At 41.9% G+C, this 20,340-nt stretch overlaps 1 protein-coding gene across 9 annotated transcripts in view; it reads left to right on the top strand.

The window, feature by feature from the left end:
• Positions 1–20,340, top strand: part of LOC106611671 (calcium-activated potassium channel subunit alpha-1) — a 231,384-nt gene that overhangs the window by 82,287 nt on the left and 128,757 nt on the right. For all 9 annotated transcript variants that reach the window (XM_014212234.2, XM_014212216.2, XM_014212208.2 and 6 more), the window contains exon 3: positions 16,413–16,474. In XM_014212234.2, coding sequence (XP_014067709.1) covers positions 16,413–16,474 — 62 coding nt within the window. The remainder of the gene's footprint in view (positions 1–16,412; positions 16,475–20,340) is intronic.

The following is a 20,340-nucleotide window of genomic DNA, read 5'->3' as shown; positions in this document are numbered from 1 at the left end:
AACTATAAACAAAACACAAACCGTGACGACAGAGGTGCAACATGCACTAACTCAAAATAATCTCCCACAAACACAGGTGGGAAAAACAACTACTTAAATATGATCCCCAATTAGAGAGAACGATGACCATCTGCCTCTAATTGGGAATCATACAAAACCCCCAACATAGAAAAAAGAAAGTAGAACACAACATAGAAAAAATAAACTAGATAAACCCCCCAGTCACGCCCTGACCTACTCTACCATAGAAAATAAGAGCACTCTATGGTCAGGACGTGACAGATACTGCTTTAAAGCAAATATCTGCAGCGTTAGTAAAAATGTGATCAATACATGTTGATGATTTAATACCTGTGCTGTTTGTAAATACCCTGGTAGGTTGACTGACAACCTGATCCAGGTTGCAGGCACTGGTTACAGTTTTAAGTTTTTTCCTGAGTGGGCAGATTGATGAGAGCCAGTCAATATTTAAATTACCCAGAAAATATGCTTCTCTGTTGATATCACATACATTATCAAGCATTTCACACATATTATCCAGATACTGACTGTTAGCTCTTGGTGGTCTATAGCAGCTTCCCACAAGAATGGGCTTTAGGCGTGGCAGATGAACTTGTAGCCATATTACTTCAACAGTATTTAACATTAGATCATCTCTAAGCTTTACAGGAATGTGGTTCTTTATATAGACCGCAACACCGCCCCCGTTGGCATTTCTGTCTTTTCGGTAAATGTTATAACCATGTATTGCTACCACTGTATCATCAAAGATATTATCAAAGTGAGTTTCAGAGATAGTCAGAATATGAATGTCATCTGTTACAAGCAAGTTATTGACTTCATGGACCTTGTTTCTTAGGCTACATTTTTTATTTTATTTTAATTTATTTCACCTTTATTTAACCAGGTAGGCTAGTTGAGAACAAATTCTCATTTACAACTGCGACCTGGCCAAGATAAAGCAAATCAGTGTGACACAGACAACACAGAGTTACACATGGAATAACATGGAATAAACAATTAACAAGCCAATAACACAATAAACAAGTCAATGACACAGTAGAAAAAAAAGAAAGTCTATATACAGTGTGTGCAAAAGGCATGAGGAGGTAAGGCAATAAATAGGCCATAGTAGCGAAGAATTATAATTGAGCAGATTAACACTGGAGTGATAAATGAGCAGATGATGATGTGCACGTAGAGATACTGGTGTACAAAAGAGCAGAAAAGTAAATCAAAACAATATGGGGATGAGGTAGGTAGATTGGGTGGGCTACTTATAGATGGACTATGTACAGCTGCAGCGATCAGTTAGCTGCTCAGATAGCTGATGTTTAAAGTTAGTGAGGGAAATATAAGTCTCCAGCTTCAGCAATTTTTGCAATTCGTTCCAGTCACTCATATGTACATATGTTAATATGGGCTATTTTTAGAACTTTTCTGGGTTGCTTGATTGCTTTTAATGCTTTACTGGGAACCTTATCAGAGGTAGACTTACTCATGTTATTTACATTGGAGCTGATAGTGCAGGGTGAGCTGCACAAAGTGGTCTTCCTACTAAGGCACACCACCTCAGTGCTAACAGTGTAACTCTGGTTTATAGGCTCATGATTACTGCTTACAATAGCTGTAGGATAAACAGATGTATTCGGTGCAATTAGGGGTACATAAATGACTTACATTGTGTTTGCCAATGCCCCTAAGATCATGTACATTTGATGCAGCATTATGACAACTCATTGTCACCATGGCAGGGATTAACTGAGCTGGTCTTGGATCATTTGCCAGTCATTGTTTCAACGCAGCGTTGAAATGCGTGGACAGAGTCCAGGAGCCAAGATGATTTGGATGGACTCCGTCATTCCTGTAGAGTGTCTTCTGTTTCCAGAAGGTGTCAAAGTTATCACACGCTGCTAGATGAGTCCAGTGGTCAAACTGGAATGTAACCTCCCAATCTGGAGGATGCCAGACATTCTCTGTCCTAGAGTTCTGTCCGACGTAGTCAACTCTCTGTTCAGTTTCCATTCCTGTGCTCTGATGGATCTCTGTAGGGTCACATCCTCTGTGAATCTCTCAAGCTACACGGTGTACTATGTGGTTAACACTGTTTACTATGTGGCTCTGCATTCATCAAACCAATATATCACTGACCTGTTGTTGGCTCTGAGGTGAACTGCTGACCTGGGTTCCCTTTATCCTCTGGTCCAAATATAAAACATAAAGATACTTTAGGGGGGACCTGAATAACACACAAGGGCTGAGACCCAAATGGCACGCTATTCCCTTCATAGTCTACTACACCTATAGGCCATTGTCAAAAGTAGTGTACTAAACAGGGAATAAGCTGCCGATTGGGACTCAAGGATAGAGCTCAGGGATGTCCTGGCTGGGAAATACTCAGCTAGTATTACACTACCTATTCATATAGGTAGTGTAATACTCAGGTGTATTACACTACCAGGTGTTCCCTGAGATTAATTTTGAGACTCCCAATCCTCCTCTAAAAGATAATGTGGTTTATTTTGTATGGTTTCTCTGTGGGCAATGTTGCAATGCAAATGTTTTGAACATACTGAGTGCAAACATAATGGGGTGGCTCTACACTCTTGAACCTTTTGGGGTTTTACAAATTGCCACACAGGGGGAACCTTTCCAGTTCAAAAAGGTTCTTTGAGGAATCCCTCTGAAAAGGGTCTTTGAGGAACCTGTATGTAAAGGTTCCAAAAAGTACAAGGCAACAGTAAACATGTTGTCCCCCTTGAATGACGAAGTGCCCCCCTCGGGCAAATCAGTGTAATTTTGAAAATGACGGATGTCTATGGAAAGACGCATCATTCACCCAAGCGTCATCAAAATCGTGCCAGTGGTATCTAAGATATCGTGTGTGACCAATATACGTACAGTTGATTACTGAAGCGGCCCCCTCAGGCCAATCAGTGTCATTTTGTAAATGTTGGATCTCCATGGCAAGACACATCATTCACCCAAGTTTCGTCAAAATCGTGCCAGTGGTGTTTGAGATATCGCGTGGGTTAGCTAGACTCATATCGCTGAGCATGTGTACCAAATTTCATCACTCTGAGTCAAACAGATCAAGAAATATAAACGTGCCTCTTATAGGGCCACCGTGTGGTCGATATGAATGATCTTGCATATGTTGAGGGTTGACAGTGTTGTTGTTACGATACGAATATCTTTGACTGATTTATATGCATTGATGTGCTAGACCATACCCACATTAATACTTATTGGTGAATAGCGGCCATGTTGTTTTAGGTACTAGTTTGAAAAATGTTGCGTTGAGAGACCTTTGTCCATAGACGACACATAACAAGTTTTGTGCAGATTGGTCATTTGGTGGCAGAAAAGTAGTGTTTGAAGTGTTTTTCACAAAATTTTAAATTGTGGAAAATCCATTATGGGTCCCTGAGGCAAATGTGTTCCTTGTGAAAAGAGGGACCCATGTACTTAATATCATGGGGTGAGGGGGTCAAACATGGTGACAGGTGTGACCTTTCAAAGTCTGCATTTTCAATCACTTGTTATAGCACCACCATCTGGCCAATCAATGACATTTTGTAAATGGTTGCTCTCTATGGCAAGACACATTATTCACCCTTTTTTAGCCAAAATCGGGCCAGCGCTCTCTGAGATATCGCGTGTGACTAACAGATGGAGACAGATTCAGTCCCCTCCTTTAACCGTGGGTGACAACTATCTGAAAGCCACACCCCTACTAAGCCACACCTCCAGTCCAGGGTTCACTAGCCTAATGTTATTACATATCAGTTTGTAGTATTCTGTAAGACTACAACTACATACATCTGTATGATATCAAAATCACATCACACAGTTGTCTCAATGAAATGTCGTTTATGACAGTGGTTCAGATTTTAAACATTTCTAAGACAGGCAGATGGCTTGAGACAGAAAAAGTGGTCAAAATCAAAGGAGAATATATATATATGCATTTTGATATCTTCTCTGTGTCTTCTTTGATATGCTGATTCAATGGCTGTGGACAATGAATATAACCACATAGCTTTGAGGAGTGACATGACACCAAGTTTATAACTCATCTACTGCAGGTGGAACTTTTCTTTTTACATACACTAAATGACCAAAAGTATGTGGACACCTGCTCTTCAAACATCTCATTAAAAAATCATGGGCATTAATATGGAGTTGGTCCCGCCCTTTGCTGCGATAACAGCCTCCACTCTTCTGGAAAGGCTTTCCACTAGATGTTGGAACATTGCTGCGGGGACTTGCTTCCATTCAGCCACAAGAGCATTAGTGAGGTAGGACACTGATGTTGGGTGATTAGGCCTGGCTCCGAAGTCGGCATTTCAATTCATCCCAAAGGTGTTCGATGGGTTTGAGGTCAGGGCTCTGTGCAGCCCAGTCAAGTCTTTCCACACCGATCTCGACAAACCATTTCTGTATGGACCTCGCTTTGTGCACGGGGGCATTGTCATGCTGAAACAGGAAAGGACCTACCCCAAACTGTTGCCACAAAATTGGAAGCACAGAATCGTCTAGAATGTCACTGTATGCTGGAGCATTAAGAATTCCCTTCACTGGAACTAAGGGGTCTAGCCGAACCATAAAAAACAGCCCAGATCATTATTCCTCCTCCACCAAACTTTACAGTTGGCACTATGCATTCAAATCTAATCAAATCAAAGTTTATTTGTCACTTGCGCCGAATACAACAGGTGTAGACCTTACAGTGAAATGCTTACTTACAGGCTCTAACCAATAGTGCAAAAAAGGTATTAGGTGAACAATAGGTAAGTAAAGAAATAAAACAACAGTAAAAAGACAGGCTATAAAAGTAGCGAGGCTACATACAGACACCGGTTAGTCAGGCTGATTGAGGTAGTATGTACATGTAGATATGGTTAAAGTGACTATGCATATATGGTGAACAGAGAGTAGCAGTAGCGTAAAAGAGCCATTTGATTACCTGTTCAGGAGTCTTATGGCGTGGGGGTGAAAACTGTTGAGAAGCCATTTTGTCCTAGACTTGGCACTCCGGTACTGCTTGCCATGCGGTAGTAGAGAGAACAGTCTATGACTGGGGTGGCTGGGGCCTTTGACAATTTTTAGGGCCTTCCTCTGACGCCACCTGGTGTAGAGGTCCTGGATGGCAGGCAGCTTAGCCCCAGTGATGTACTGGGCCATACGCACTACCCTCTGTAGTGCCTTGCAATCAGAGGCCGAGCAATTGCCGTACCAGGCAGTGATGCAACCAGTCAGGATGCTCTCGATGTTGCAGCTGTAGAACCTTTTGAGGATCTCAGGAACCATGCAAAATCTTTTTAGTTTCCTGATGGGGAATAGGCTTTGTCGTGCCCTCTTCACGACTGTCTTGGTGTGTTTGGACCATTCTAGTTTGTTAATGTGGACACCAAGGAATTTGAAGCTCTCAACCTGCTCCAATACAGCCCCGTTGATGAGAATGGGGGCGTGCTCGGTCCTCCTTTTCCTGTAGTCCACAATCATCTCCTTAGTCTTGGTTACGTTGAGGGATAGGTTGTTATTCTGGCACCACCCGGCCAGGTCTCTGACCTCCTCCCTATAGGCTGTCTCGTCGTTGTTGGTGATCAGGCCTACCACTGTTGTGTCGTCTGCAAACTTATTGATGGTGTTGGAGTCGTGCCTGGCCATGCAGTCGTGGGTGAACAGGGAGTACAGGAGGGGACTGAGCACGCACTCCTGGGGAGCTCCAGTGTTGAGGATCAGCGTGGCAGATGTGTTGCTATCTACCCTCACCACCCGGGGGCGGCCTGTCAGGAAGTCCAGGATCCAGTTGCAGAGGGAGGTGTTTAGTCCCAGGATCCTTAGCTTAGTGATGAGCTTTGAGGGTACTATGGTGTTGAACGCTGAGCTGTAGTCAATGAGTAGCATTCATTGAATGCTATTAGCATTGGGACAGGTAGCATTGGGGCAGGTAGCTCTTCAGTAAGGCCATTCTACTGCCAAAGTTTGTCTGTGGAGATTGCATGGCTGTGTGCTCTATTTTATACACCTGTCAGCAACGGGCATGGCTGAAATATCTGAATCCACTCATTTGAAGGGGTGTCCACATACTTTTGTATATATAGTGTATCACAATATCAATGAAGCCAACCCATTATAATATCTCAGAAGTAGCATTAGCCTTGGAATGTAAAAAATTCAACAACCAAAAAGATTTACTCGATGGACAAAGTATTTCATTTACCTGAAAACTAGTCTTCTCGCTGGCCTTGACTATATATGGAAATTGTCACATAAGTCTTTCTTTCTTTCTTTCTTTCTTTCTTTTCCCTGTTATTTCCCTGTTCCCTGTCTTTTCCCTGTTATTTCCCTCTTCCCCTGTCTTTTCCCGGTTCCCTGTCTTATCCTAGTATTTTCCCTGCTTTTGACCAGGGGACCTGGAATAGGGTGCCATTTGGAACACACATCCTGGTCTTTCTGATGGTTTTCGTTCAGTGAAGAGTAGGAATTGTCTGTAAACCAGAGCAAGTAGAAAACATTGTAGCCTATACATCCGCATTGAATAGAAATGTTTCCTCATACAGAGTTTTTTGTGGAAATCAGTCTGATTTGTAGTAGAAAATACCAGCATGTGTAGCAGAGTTGTTGACTTGAGACTTGACAGAAAATTAAATGATTTGACTTGGAGCCTCAATTCGGGACTCAACTTTGACTTGAGACTGATGACTTGACATTATCTGGCCAGGTTTTGTAATGTTTTGTCATTCATTTTGTGGCACAGAGTCTGTGGATTTACTCTCCACGCAGCCAGAGACAGCAGCCGCAGCATAGCCCTTATAAAAAAAACAGCAAACTGTCAATCAACACAGGTCGGGTGAGCTGGCGAACAGATTGCTGATTTGCTTTACAGCTATAGGATTGGGTGCAGCGCAAATGTCAAATTATAGGGAGAGAATATTGCCATAATTAAATATGCAGCTCCAAAAATAGTTTGATCAATATTATGAACTGTTTACTTTGCAAGTTGACCAGCAATGGGGCAACAATTACTAACATAGGCCTGCTGGTCTTTTGGTATGTACGCCTAACAATTGCTTGAAACGGATCATTTATTTATGAAGCTTGCATTTGCAATTTGTTGTTAAAGTGAATTATTACTGTGGCGAAGACTCCCTTCTCTCTTCGCTCTCTGAACTCCCGCCAGTGAAGAGAGCTTTTTTCTCTTGTTGAAATGTTTGCTGTCGCTTTCACCCCTTTTTAAAGCATAGGCCCTGTGTGGTAAATCTAAATCTATCACTCCATCCGCGGACCGTTTATTGCAACACGTAGACATTTCTGTTTCACGTTTGATAGGCCTACGACACATTTCGCCAACCATTTCTTAGCCTGCTCTGAGTGGGCGTGATATTTATAGTGCACATGAACGTTCGCAAGACCAATGAGGTAGAAGTTCTCTTTATTTAATTCAATTTGTGGTTTCCTTTGTTCATATTTTCCGGGTTAGGTCGTGGTTCCGTGTGTCTGTGTCTTTGTCATTTTTGTTGTGCGTAATAGGAGTGCGCAATCGTCTCAGTGCCCATAGAATGCTTTGAAGTCAGAACATTGACAAAGAGAAAATGATTGTTCCATGTATGCGTGGTGTTGAAATATCATAAAAAATAATTATGTCTGCTTAAGATGAATGTACCAATGTAGCAATGGATGTGGGAATTGCCTTTTACATTGAAGAACCAGTTTATTGGTTGTAGTTGCTAATTGGGTAATTGTATGGTCCTGGGGGCCAAGTGCTTATATTATGTAGGCCTACCTGTTTGAGCTCCTGTTAGACAGATTCCATTTGGTTTCTCAGAGAGAGGCTGTACAGTCTTGTCCTTTATCTGTGTCTGTTCAGATAGGACAAGTTAAGCCTGATACAGAGGCTATTTCATTTGGGCTATTGCCAGTGTATATTTGGTAAATCTACTTGTATATTTTGTATGATTTGGCTCTTTAACCATTGGCTCACTAAGACCCGTAAATAAATCTACACTCTGAGCATGTCAACCAGCCTTCTGCTGATTTCATGTCCTACTGACTGGTACAAGGTTCATATTTTACAATTACATAGGCTAGTCAAAATGTGTTGTAGACAAAATAATGAAAAGGGCTGTCTGGTAGCCTCAATAAATAGACAAAGATTTGTAGTTGAACAAGTCCTTGCATTAAAAACAAAATGTTTACTTGACTTGAAAACTTGTGACTCGACTTGACTTGACTTGCTCTTAGAATGCACGACTTGGACTTGACTCGAGTCTTGACCCGATCTACTTGGGACTCGACTTGAGACTCGAGATTTGCTTGTGACTTGAATAATTGTGACTTTGTCCCACCTCTGCTATTTAATAGTCCTAGTTAAAAAAAGGTTTATTATTGTAGCTAGTCAAAATGTGTTGTAGACAAAATAATGAAAAGGGCTGTTATTCTTTTTTTTTTACTTGACATGAGACTTGAAATCTTGTGACTCGACTTGACTTGCTCTTAGAATGCACGACTTGGACTTGACTCGAGTCTTGACCCGATCTACTTGGGACTCAACTTGAGACTCGGACCTTGTGACTTGATACTTACTTGTGCCTCGAATAATAGTGACTTGGAGTATGCTGTAGTCTTATACTGTAGCTGTACAAACCATGTTCCTGTTATCTATCTGGGTTTCCTCATTTACATACACAAGACAGTTGTATATCAAGAATCAGGTGCATAAAGTTTCTGTTTCTGAAAGCCCATTGTATCCTCATGCAAATCTAGCCTGGTCCCAGATCAGTTTTGTACTAGTTTGACAATGACAATAAGAGCACAGATGTGAAACCAGGATAATAAGTGTACATCTATTACAGTATATTACTTTTCTAGGCAGGTTTCTTAGTATGTAAAGTGGTACATGCTAATCTGTGTCCCAAATGGCAACTATGTAGTGCACTTTATTTGACCAGGGCCCATAGGACTAAGGATGAGCTAGCCAACTGGGCCCTCTTGTGGAAACACCCATCTATCAACTACCGGTGGCTCATCCACCACGATATTGAAGATGGCAGGTTTGACCATGGCATGATTATGTAATGATTAATAATGACTAACGTAAATGATACAGGCTGCCATAGACCCTCATTGACAAACTTTGTAGATATTGTTTCGTCTTGTTACAGAATGAGTGAGTTGGCACATCTACCTGACTGCCAATACTACATCTGTTTCTCATTTGGTTTTATAATGAGTTGTAGGTTTCGGGGCGTTGTCTCTGGCTGCCATTGTTTCTAAATTGGATTGCTCAGAGACAGAAAGAGAGAAAGAGTGCGTGAGTGAGTGAGTGAGTGAGTGAGTGAGTGCGTGAGTGAGTGCGTGAGCGAGTGAGCAAGCGAGAGAGATAGAGAGAGAAATCCCCAGCTCTGCTTTTAAAAAGGAAGCCAAGGACAGGAAATAAAAAATTCATGAAGGTGTTTTCTCATCATGGGAGACGTCAATGGACACACTGACAATACAATGTCACATCATCATGGAAATGAATGAGTTCTGAGCTACTCATCTATTATGGATGGCTAGGGCTGCTGCTGGTTCAGGCTGTCCTTTACTAAATAGACAAAGGCAGGCATGGTCACTGCTACTTCGTACAACATTATGTAAAACGTGGCATGTCAGAGGTGTGTTCAAATACTAAAGTGGTACTTGATAGAGCTTGTATGTTGGAATGGAACCAATAGAAAAGCATTAAAAAGTACAGACCCCGCCCACCTGGCAGTCTAAAATAAATGCTACAAAATTTTTGAAGATTTGAACCCGGGTCTGGATGCTGAGAGGAGTTAACTTCTGATGCTTTTATCTCATCTGTGCTTCTCAGGATTACAGTACTGTAGTGTACTGGCCCCGACCACATTAAATGCACTGCGGTTTAAATTTAATAAGGAAAGTGGGTTGTTAATTTTGTAGCAATGACAATATGCTTGATAGTGGCCTGGTGGTCTAAGCCGCTTCCTTTCAGAATATATGTACCTGCGCAGTGTGGGTTTGAATCCGATTCACTGCTATTTACCACTCTCCTCCTACCTTTCCTGTCCTATCTAATACACTGTGGGACTGCCCCACTCTTTGAAGAAAAAATAAGATTATTATTGTCCCTAATGGGCTTTTTAATAACGTTTCATGTTGTGTGGCGCATTTCATACTTTAGGGAAAATAGTTATATAAAAAAAGTATTTATTTATATACCTATAGTTTCAGATAGAAGCTATATTATCAGTCTCATCAAGTTGATTTCCTTCTTCCCTGTTTTCCTGCCAATGGACTACGCAGTTAATAAGAGAGTTTTCCCTCAAATGTTGTCTAATTGTTGGCCTTATTTACTGGTCTAAATATGATAAGTGGTGCTGGGTATCACCGTTTCTTCTGCAATTGACTGCTTGCTCTCTCAGTTTACCCCAAGCCACTCTCTGGCTGTGTCCCAAACGGCACTCTATATAGCGCACTACTTTTGACCAAGGCCCATAGGGCATGCTCCGTGCTGGTCAGATGCTGGTCAGACCAGCATGGTCTAGCTTGTTATGCTGGCAGATCATCCTTCGTTGTGTTTTTGCTGGTGACCAGCCTTCGGGGTGTTTTTGCAGAGCTCTGAGGCATACTTCTAAACAGTGTGCCGATGCCTGCAAAACTTTATCAGAGGCACGTGATCAATGCCGTTCAAAACTTTGTTTCATCGAACAGCCACCTGATTGGTTTGGTAGAAGACAAAAAGGCTAATCTGTGCAGGCGCTATGGGGTGTGGGACGTTGTCTATAGTACTTTGGCTGCTCTAAATTATTTTGATCAGCATATGCCAATAGTGTACACTGTGTTGATCAAAGCCTTGCATTATGAACCTATTTTTGACATAATTGGCTGGAAATGCTCAATGCTTCAGGAAGCTTTGTTTCCCCATAACTAGCCTTTGCGGTGTTTAGGACACTGGTGATGTGACCAGCATCAAAACATATTATACTGACTAGCAAAGTGATGTTTCCAGCCAGAGTGGACATACCCAATCTGCATTCAGAATGACTGGCTGGATTAGAAAGGCAGTGAGTACCTAAACCATCTAAACTGGAACAACCATTTCAGTAAAGGGTGTAATAAGTAGCCTAACAAATTGGATTAGTTTAGGAAAATGTATGTTGTTTATCTTTGTGTAGCATAAGATAAATTAATTGATTTAATTTATCAATTAGTTTACATGCAAAAACACAGATATTGAAACCAAACAATTGAAAAAATCTATAGTGAGGGGAAAAAAGTATTTGATCCCTTGCTGATTTTGTACGTTTGCCCACTGACAAAGAAATGATCAGCCTATAATTTTAATGGTAGGTTTATTTGAACAGTGAGAGACAGAATAACAACAAAAAAATCCAGAAAAAAACGCATGTCAAAAATGTTATACATTGATTTGCATTTTAATGAGGGAAATAAGTATTTGACCCCCTCTCAATCAGAAAGATTTCTGGCTCCCAGGTGTCTTTTATACAGGTAACGAGCTGAGATTAGGAGCACACTCATAAAGGGAATGCTCCTAATCGCAGCTTGTTACCTGTATAAAAGACACCTGTCCACAGAAGCAATCAATCAATCAGATTCCAAACTCTCCACCATGGCCAAGACCAAAGAGCTCTCCAAGGATGTCAGGGACAAGATTGTAGACCTACACAAGGCTGGAATGGGCTACAAGACCATCGCCAAGCAGCTTGGTGAGAAGGTGACAACAGTTGGTGCGATTATTCGCAAATGGAAGAAACGTAAAAGAACTGTCAATCTCCCTCGGCCTGGGGCTCCATGCAAGATCTCACCTCGTGGAGTTGCAATGATCATGAGAACGGTGAGGAATCAGCCCAGAACTACACGGAAGGATCTTGTCAATGATCTCAAGGCAGCTGGGACCATAGTCACCAAGAAAACAATTGCAACACACTACGCCATGAAGGACTGAAATCCTGCAGCGCCCGCAAGGTCCCATTGCTCAAGAAAGCACATATACATGCCCGTCTGAAGTTTTCCAATGAACATCTGAATGATTCAGAGGACAACTGGGTGAAAGTGTTGTGGTCAGATGAGACCAAAATGGAGCTCTTTGGCATCAACTCAACTCGCTGTGTTTGGAGGAGGAGGAATGCTGCCTATGACCCCAAGAACACCATCCCCACCGTCAAACATGGAGGTGGAAACATTATGCTTTGGGGTTGTTTTTCTGCTAAGGGGACAGGACAACTTCACCGCATCAAAGGGACGATGGACAGGGCCATGTACCGTCAAATCTTGGGTGAGAGCCTCCTTCCCTCAGCCAGGGCATTGAAAATGGGTCGTGGATGGGTATTCCAGCATGACAATGACCCAAAACACACGGCCAAGGCAACAAAGGAGTGGCTCAAGAAGAAGCACATTAAGGTCCTGGAGTGGCCTAGCCAGTCTCCAGACCTTAATCCCATAGAAAAATCTGTGGAGGGAGCTGAAGGTTCGAGTTGCCAAACGTCAGCCTCGAAACCTTAATGACTTGGAGAAGATCTGCAAAGAGGAGTGAGACAAAATCCCTCCTGAGATGTGTGCAAACCTGGTGGCCAACTACAAGAAATGTCTGACCTCTGTGATTGCCAACAAGGGTTTTTCCACCAAGTACTAAGTCATGTTTTGCAGAGGGGTCAAATACTTATTTCCCTCATTAAAATGCAAATCATTTTATAACATTTTTGACATGCTTTTTTCTGGATTTTTTGTCGTTATTCTGTCTCTCACTGTTCAAATAAACCTACCATTAAAATTATAGACTGATCATTTCTTTGTCAGTGGGCAAACGTACAAAATCAGCAGGGGATCAAATACTTTTTTCCCTCACTGTAACTGCAACACAGCATGCTGGGAAATATGACAATGATGGGAGTGGTTTTGCAGACCAGCAAAATTCTGATTACTTTGGAGTCAACCTCAATTGGGATTTTAACTCACGACTTCTTGGTTGACAGCCAGCTGAATTTCCTGCTACACCACTGGATCTGTGGGTGTGATAAAGATTGTTAAACCATTAGAACCAATAGACATTCTGTCATTTGTTCCTATGGGGGAACCCTTTTGGATGCCATGTTGAACCCTTTGATTTGTCCCTGTAAGTAGGGAAACCCTTTTGCATTTCATTTAGAACCCTCACACGAAGAACACTCTGGTTCCAGGTAGAACCAATGACAGGTTCTACAGTTATACTTATAGGATACTTCAGATTTGCTTATGGCACACACTGTTAAAAATGACCTGTAATTTGACATGTAAGTTACCATATACTGAGTTACAGTATTTTTACAGTTGAATAAAGGTGTTATTGTTGTAAAATGACGCTGTTGTTTACCTTACTTTCACTGCACTTTGAAATGTTGGATGGAGCAATGTGCTGGGGGGGGGGTTCATTAGCATATTTGGGGGCATGGTCTAAAATATGCTGTGTTTGTGCTGTTAGTGGAAGTGTACCAGTTTAAGTGGTTTTATCGATATGTTCATGAAGGTTGAGCACCTCATTTGCATACTCTCTGTTCTACAATCTTTGTAAATAGTATCAATCAAGAGCTGCATTGGTAAGAGGTTAGTGAATTCTCCAGTAACTTAATTGTAGTTGAGCACTGGGACGTTCATGTTTAATTTTTGATACGTAACATCACTAGTTGCAAGTACATTACTGTGCATTTTACAATAACATATTGACAGTTAAGCTGCCAGTGAGTTACTGGATATTGAAGGGCCTGCACAGTCATTCTGAAAAGTACTTTTTCTCTCATGGTTAACTACCGGGAAGTTTGAAAAGAAAAGGCTGAGCGGGCAGGGAGCTGATACTCATGAGTTTGCCTTGACTGACAGCTCTTGTCAAGCAACTTGGATTCGGTGAGCAATGTTGCAGAAAAATAATTTCAAGCTAATTTGGTGATACACAAAGCAACTCAAACAACATTGAAGTTGCATCAATAATATATACATTTTCCATTTGGCATGTCTCACATCACTGACGGATGTGTATGGTGTATGTTGTCTGTGATTGTTTCTGTTGAATTGTGTCTTTGTTTTGTATGTTTGAAATGTTCTTGTCTGTATGCCTAAAACTGTACATGTCAACATGTTTACACAGGGCACAGCCGTAAAAGAGATCCAGGTCTCAGTCTGTTTTCCCTGTTAAAATAAAGATTTAAAATAAAAAAACATGACAACTGCATCAGAGTTTTGAACAACCTTCGCCGGCAGAGAAGAAGAATTCGGAGCGGTCTTCTATTCTGACTTAGGAGGTGCGCACACCACCCACCTCTTCCGAGTATATTACTCGCTAATGTTCAGTCCCTGGATAAGTTGACGAGATCAGGGCAAGGGTTTATTTCCAGAGAGACATCAGGGATTGTAACACACTCTGTTTCACGGAAACATGGCTCTCTCGGGATATACTGTCCGAGTCGGTCCAGCCATCTGGATTCTCAGTTCATCACACCGGCAGGAATAAACATCTCTCCGGGAAGAAGGGTGTATGTTTCATGATTAACGACTCATGGTGTAATTGTAATAACATACAGGAACTCAAATCCTTTTGTTCCCCCGACCTAGAACACCTCACAATCAAATGCCGACCGTATTATCTCCCAAGAGAATGATCTTGGGTTATTGTCACAGCCGTGTATATCCCCCTCAGCCTTCAAGGAACTTCACTGGACTTCATGTAAACTGGAAACCATATATCCTGAGGCTGCATTTATTGTAGTTGGGGATTTTAACAAAGCAAATTTGAGGAAAAGGCTACCTAAATTCTGTCAGCATATCGACTGTAGTACTCTCGCTGGAAAAACATTGGACCATTGATACTCCAACTTCCGGGATGCATACAAGGCCCTTCCCTGCCCTCCTTTCGGAAAATCTGACCACGACTCCATTGTGCTCCTCCCTTCCTATAGGCAGAAACTCAAACAGGAAGTACCCATGCTAAGGACTATTCAACGCTGATCTGACCAATCGGAATCCATGCTTCAAGATTGTTTTGATCACGCGGACTGGGATATGTTCCGGGTAGCTTCCGAGAATAATATTGACGTGTACACTGAGAAGGTTACTGATTTCATCAAGAAGTGTATAGGAGATGTTGTACCCACTTTGACTATTAAAACCTACCCTAACCAGAAACCGTGGATAGATGGTAGAATTCGAGCAGAACTGAAAGTGCGAACCACCGCATTTAACCATGGCAAGGTGACTGAGAATATGGCAGAATACAAACAGAGTAGTCATTACAATGATTCTCTACACTACAGTGTACTTGCTTGTTTTGTCACATAAACTGAAATTAGGCGAACTATGGCGGAGCGATTTCTGCATAGTGCATCTTTAACCTGTAGTCTCTCCCAATGTGGGCCTAGATCTGTTTGTTTTGTTTAGTCAACTCCCATGATCCTTGTAATGCTGAACACTAGGCATAACATCAACCATAAACGTTGCTTAACAGTACTAACATATCTGGGACCAGGCCTTAGATAGACTACATGTTCAATTGTATTCAAAAGGCCCTCCTCTATTAGACAGACAGAGAGAGAGAGGGTGCCACTCAATGCCCTTGTTTTGTTATTGTGTTAGCTATATGACTAGGCTCAAGGCTTTGCCGTATCTCTGTTTATCCCCCGCTATACTGTCGCCTCGTCTCACTGTATTGACGTGATGAGCCAAGATCTTGTTTACTGTTCTGTGTGGTGTATTCCCTTTCAGCTAGGGTGTAGCATACTGCTCTATTTACAGTTCTCTCTGTGTTTGTGTTTATTCCCTTTGAGCTAGGCTAGGGTGTGTGTGTGTGTGTGTGTGTGTGTGTGTGTGTGTGTGTGTGTGTGTGTGTGTGTGTGTGTGTGTGTGTGTGTGTGTGTGTTCCTGGGTGTAGTTGTAGCCTAGCACTCTCTTTTATAACCCTGTCAGAATGAGATGATGTGATGTATGTATATTCTAACAGTGCCAGTTAGGAATGATTTATCCTTGGCCTTAAAGCTGAGATCTGCGATAGGCAAAACAGCGCCACTTGCCACCAGAGGCACATTTGTTATTGCTTTGTGGAAATGAGCATCCAGCATTGTGGTAAAAAAATTAATTGTAGTACATACTCTACTGTTCTATTGCATGTTCAATGGTGTGCAATGATGTCAGAGGGATTAAACAGTATTCGGTGAAATGGACGTGGCAGTTTCACCGCTCTGGATTCCAGCTTTAATTAACATATTATCTGCCTCAGTAAATGTGATATCCCCAGAGTAGGCTAATTACTGGGACCTTTATGTTACCTCTCAGTGTGTTACTTAATAACATTGAATGCATTAGATGGTCTTTATTAATAGTGCAAAGCTTAGAGACCAACTTTTCCTCTCTCTCCTCTTCAGGTGGTGCTTGTCTTTGCCCTCAGCATCGGAGCCCTTGTAATATACTTCATAGATTCCTCTGAGTAAGTATTCTTTTTTGCAACACATTACAGCTGTAACCTACAGTGTATCGTGATTTTTGTTATGATAGTACACCGGAAGCTATTACACTGTGACAACAGAGCTCTACTAAACAATGAGATTCTCTTTTTGTCAATGGGATCCAAATCTAATCTGGCAAATGATGTGGTACCAGAGGCACATGTGGTGATTAATGTGGTTATAACCTGATTTATAGAGAAGCTGTAATAATATTTATTTAACCCATATTTTTCCAGGTAAGTTGACTGAGAACACATTCTCATTTACAGCAACAACCTGGGGAATAGTTACAGGGGAGATGAAGGAGCTAATTGTAAGCTGGGGATGATTAGGTGACCGTGATGGTATGAGGGCCAGATTGGGAATTTAGCCAGGACCCCAGGGTTAACACCCCTACTCTTACGATAAGTGCCATGGGATCTTTAGTGACCACAGAGAGTCAGGACACCCGTTTAACATCCCATCCAAAAGACGGCACCCTACACAGGGCAATGTCGCCAACCACTGCCCTGGGAAAATGTGATATTCTTTTAGACCAGAGGAAAGGGTGCCTCTTACTGGCCCTCCAACACCACTTCCAGCAGCATCTGGTCTCCCATCCAGGGACTGACCAGGACCAACCCTGTTTAGCTTCAGAAGCAAGCCAGCAGTGGGATGCAGGGTGGCATGCTGCTGGCACTGAAATATGATTTCTGAAACAAAATATATGCTCCTTACACATACTAAACATTTTTGATGGCCTGCAAAGTGGATAATACAACTGTAACTGTAGATGTGGCAGATTATGGCAGTTATGGTTGGTTTCCTGTACATTCAAAATCACGTATACACTACAAAATGAGGGTTCCTCAAGGTTCTTTGGGAAGGGTGATGTTTCTATTTGGAACCAAACTGACTAAAATAACCCTTTGAGCTCTTCAGTGGTTCTTTACAGTTCACAAAAGGGTTATTTGCTATTTTAATTATAATAATGTAGAGGAGGTGGCTCATTAGAATATTTTAAGGCAGGGTTTGCGCACAGCTCTATTTGTGCAACCATGAATGAGTGCCATTCCAGTTGACCTAATTTGTTGTGCTATTCCCTTACATATTATAAATGACTATGGCCAATGATGGTGTTCTGTGTCAATTGAGAGCAGTTACTAAATCAGTCAATGGTTATTAATTCTCTCCTCAGGGACCCCCAGCTGTTCCAGCGGTAGCTCACTTGATTCAACTTCTCAAATCACATTAACTTTTATGTCACATACCTCGTAAACAACAGGTGTACACTAACAGTTAAATGCTTACTAACAGGCCCTTCCCAACAATGCCGAGGGTAAAGAGAAATAATAGAAAAATAATAACACAAGGAATAAATAAACAATGAGTAACGATAACGTGGCTGTATACATGGGGTTACCAGTACCAAGTCGATGTGCAGGGGTGCAAGGTAATTGAGGTAGATGTGTACTGCACTTATAGGTAGGGATAAAGTGACTAGGCAACAGGATAGATAATAAACAGTAACAGCAGCGTATGTGATGAGTCAAAAGAGTTACTGCAAAAAAGGTCAATGCAGATAGTTAAATATTTAACCAATTGCTACCCGGACTAACTACTTAGCACTCTTATGGCTTCGGGGGAGAAGCTGTTCAGTGTCTTGTTGGTTCAAGACTTGGTGCATCGGTACCTCTTGCCGAGCGGTAGCACAGAGAACAGTCTATGACTTGGGTGGTTGCAGTTGCATTGTTTATTTTTTTAGGGCCTTCCTCTGACACTGCCTGGTATAGAGGGCCTGGATGGCAGGAAGCTTGGCCCCAGTGATGTACTGGGCCGTACGCACTACCGTCTGTAGCACCGTGCAGTCAGATGCCGGGCAGTTGCCGTACCAAGTGTTGATACAGCCAGTCAAGATGCTCTCAGTGGTGCAGCTGTAGAACTTTTTGAGGATCTGAGGACCCATGCTGTATCATTTCAGCCTCCTGAGGGGAAGAGGCATTGTCGTGCCTCCTTCACGACTGTGTCGGTGTGTGTGGACCATGATAATTCCTTAGTGATGTGGACACCGAGGAACTTGAAGCTCTCAACCCGCTCCGCTACAGCCCCGTCGATGTGGATGGATGCGTGCTCGATCCTCCGTCTCCTGTAGTCCACGATCAGATCCTTTGTCTTTCTGACGTTGAGGGAGATGTTGTTGTCCTGGCACCACACTGCCAGGTCACTGACTTCCTCTCTATAGGCTTTTTCATCATTGTCGGACATCAGGCCAACCACCGTTAACACAATAATAATACCTATGGAATTTTAACAATATAATATGGCTGACCAGAATAAAAACCTTGTATGATTCTTTAAAATAATTTACAAAGATTGAGAATGGTTATATAAAGAACCTTTCTCCATAAAGGTTCTATAAAGAACCATAAAAAAGGGTTCTATATATCCCCTTCTGTAAGGGTTGTAACGGTAAGGGAATTATTTGTTTTGTGCTAAATACGTAGAACCTTTTTTAATGGTTATTTTATAGAATGTTAGGACAGGAACACCATACACGTTCCATTTAGAACCGTATGATCATGGTTCTTTATTGAACCTTCAAAAAAGGGTTCTATGTTGCACCAAAAAGGGTTCCGCTATGGTTACAAGCCAAAGAACCACTATTTGGTACTATTTTGAACCATAGGTTTTTAGTGTGTACTTTAGTATCGGGATTGTGGGCAATAGGCCAAAATGCATGCACTGGACCTGGGCCTCGTTTCCCACAGACTTCCTAGCGTTAAGATCATTATTAGAACCTTCTTACGATGTATCTGTAGTAGCCAAGGTATTTCCCAGAGCCTTCGTTAGTAACGTGGTTCTTAAAAACCTTCTCACATCTACACACTAAAAACAAATGGTTCTATATAGTGCCAAAAAAGCGTTCTTTGGTTTGTAACGATAGCGCAAACATTTTCCGAAGATTCAGTAAAGAACCATGCTCATAAGGTTCTAAATGGAACCTGTATGGTGCTATAAAGAACCATTTCCTCAGGTTCTATAAAGATCCATTAAAAAAGGTTATATATAGCACTAAAAAAAGGTTCCGCTATGGTTACAACCCTTTTGGGGGCTATATAGAACCCTTTATAGAACCCGATTAGCTCTTCATTGCTCTATCCGTATGAATATTATCCAAATGCATCAGAATCTTTCATGGCTTCATGTTGAAAACAAATTACCATCCAGTCTTCTGATTTTCTTTAGGAATGTTATATTTAAAAAAACAGTATTATTCAGGCCAGTTAGCACATACTAGCAACATGCATAACCACCAAACCAGACAGGCAAATTCAAGGCAGCTAAGATGTCACGATTGTGTGTAGGAACGGACCAAGGCGCAGCGTGAATATCGTTCCACATATTTTATTATAATGTGAAACTATGCAAGACATACCATAAACAAAACAACAAACTGTGACAAAGAGGTACTACATGCACTAACTCAAAATAATCTCCCACAAACAAAGGTGGGAAAAACAACTACTTAAATATGATCCCCAATTAGAGACAACGATGACCAGCTGCCTCTAACTGGGGATCATCCAAAAATCCCAACATAGAAAAACAGAAACTAGAACCAAACAACATAGAAAAATAAAACTAGAATTAAACCCCCCCCAGTTACGGCCCGACCTATTCTATCATAGAAAATAAGAGCTCTCTATGGTCAGGACATGACAGTACCCCCCCAAAGGTGCGGACTTCGGCCGCAAAACCTGAAACCAAAAGGGAAGGTTAGGGGGGGGGGTGTCTAGTGTTGGTGGCGGTTTTGGTGCAGGACGAAGAACCCTCTCATCCCGCGGATCCTCCCGCATCAGAGGCGGTT

This window comes from Salmo salar, chromosome ssa01, assembly GCF_905237065.1.
Source record: "Salmo salar chromosome ssa01, Ssal_v3.1, whole genome shotgun sequence".
Classification (NCBI taxonomy): domain Eukaryota; kingdom Metazoa; phylum Chordata; class Actinopteri; order Salmoniformes; family Salmonidae; genus Salmo; species Salmo salar.
Note: the sequence above shows the minus strand (reverse complement) of the source record. Positions and strands in the feature narration are given on the sequence as shown.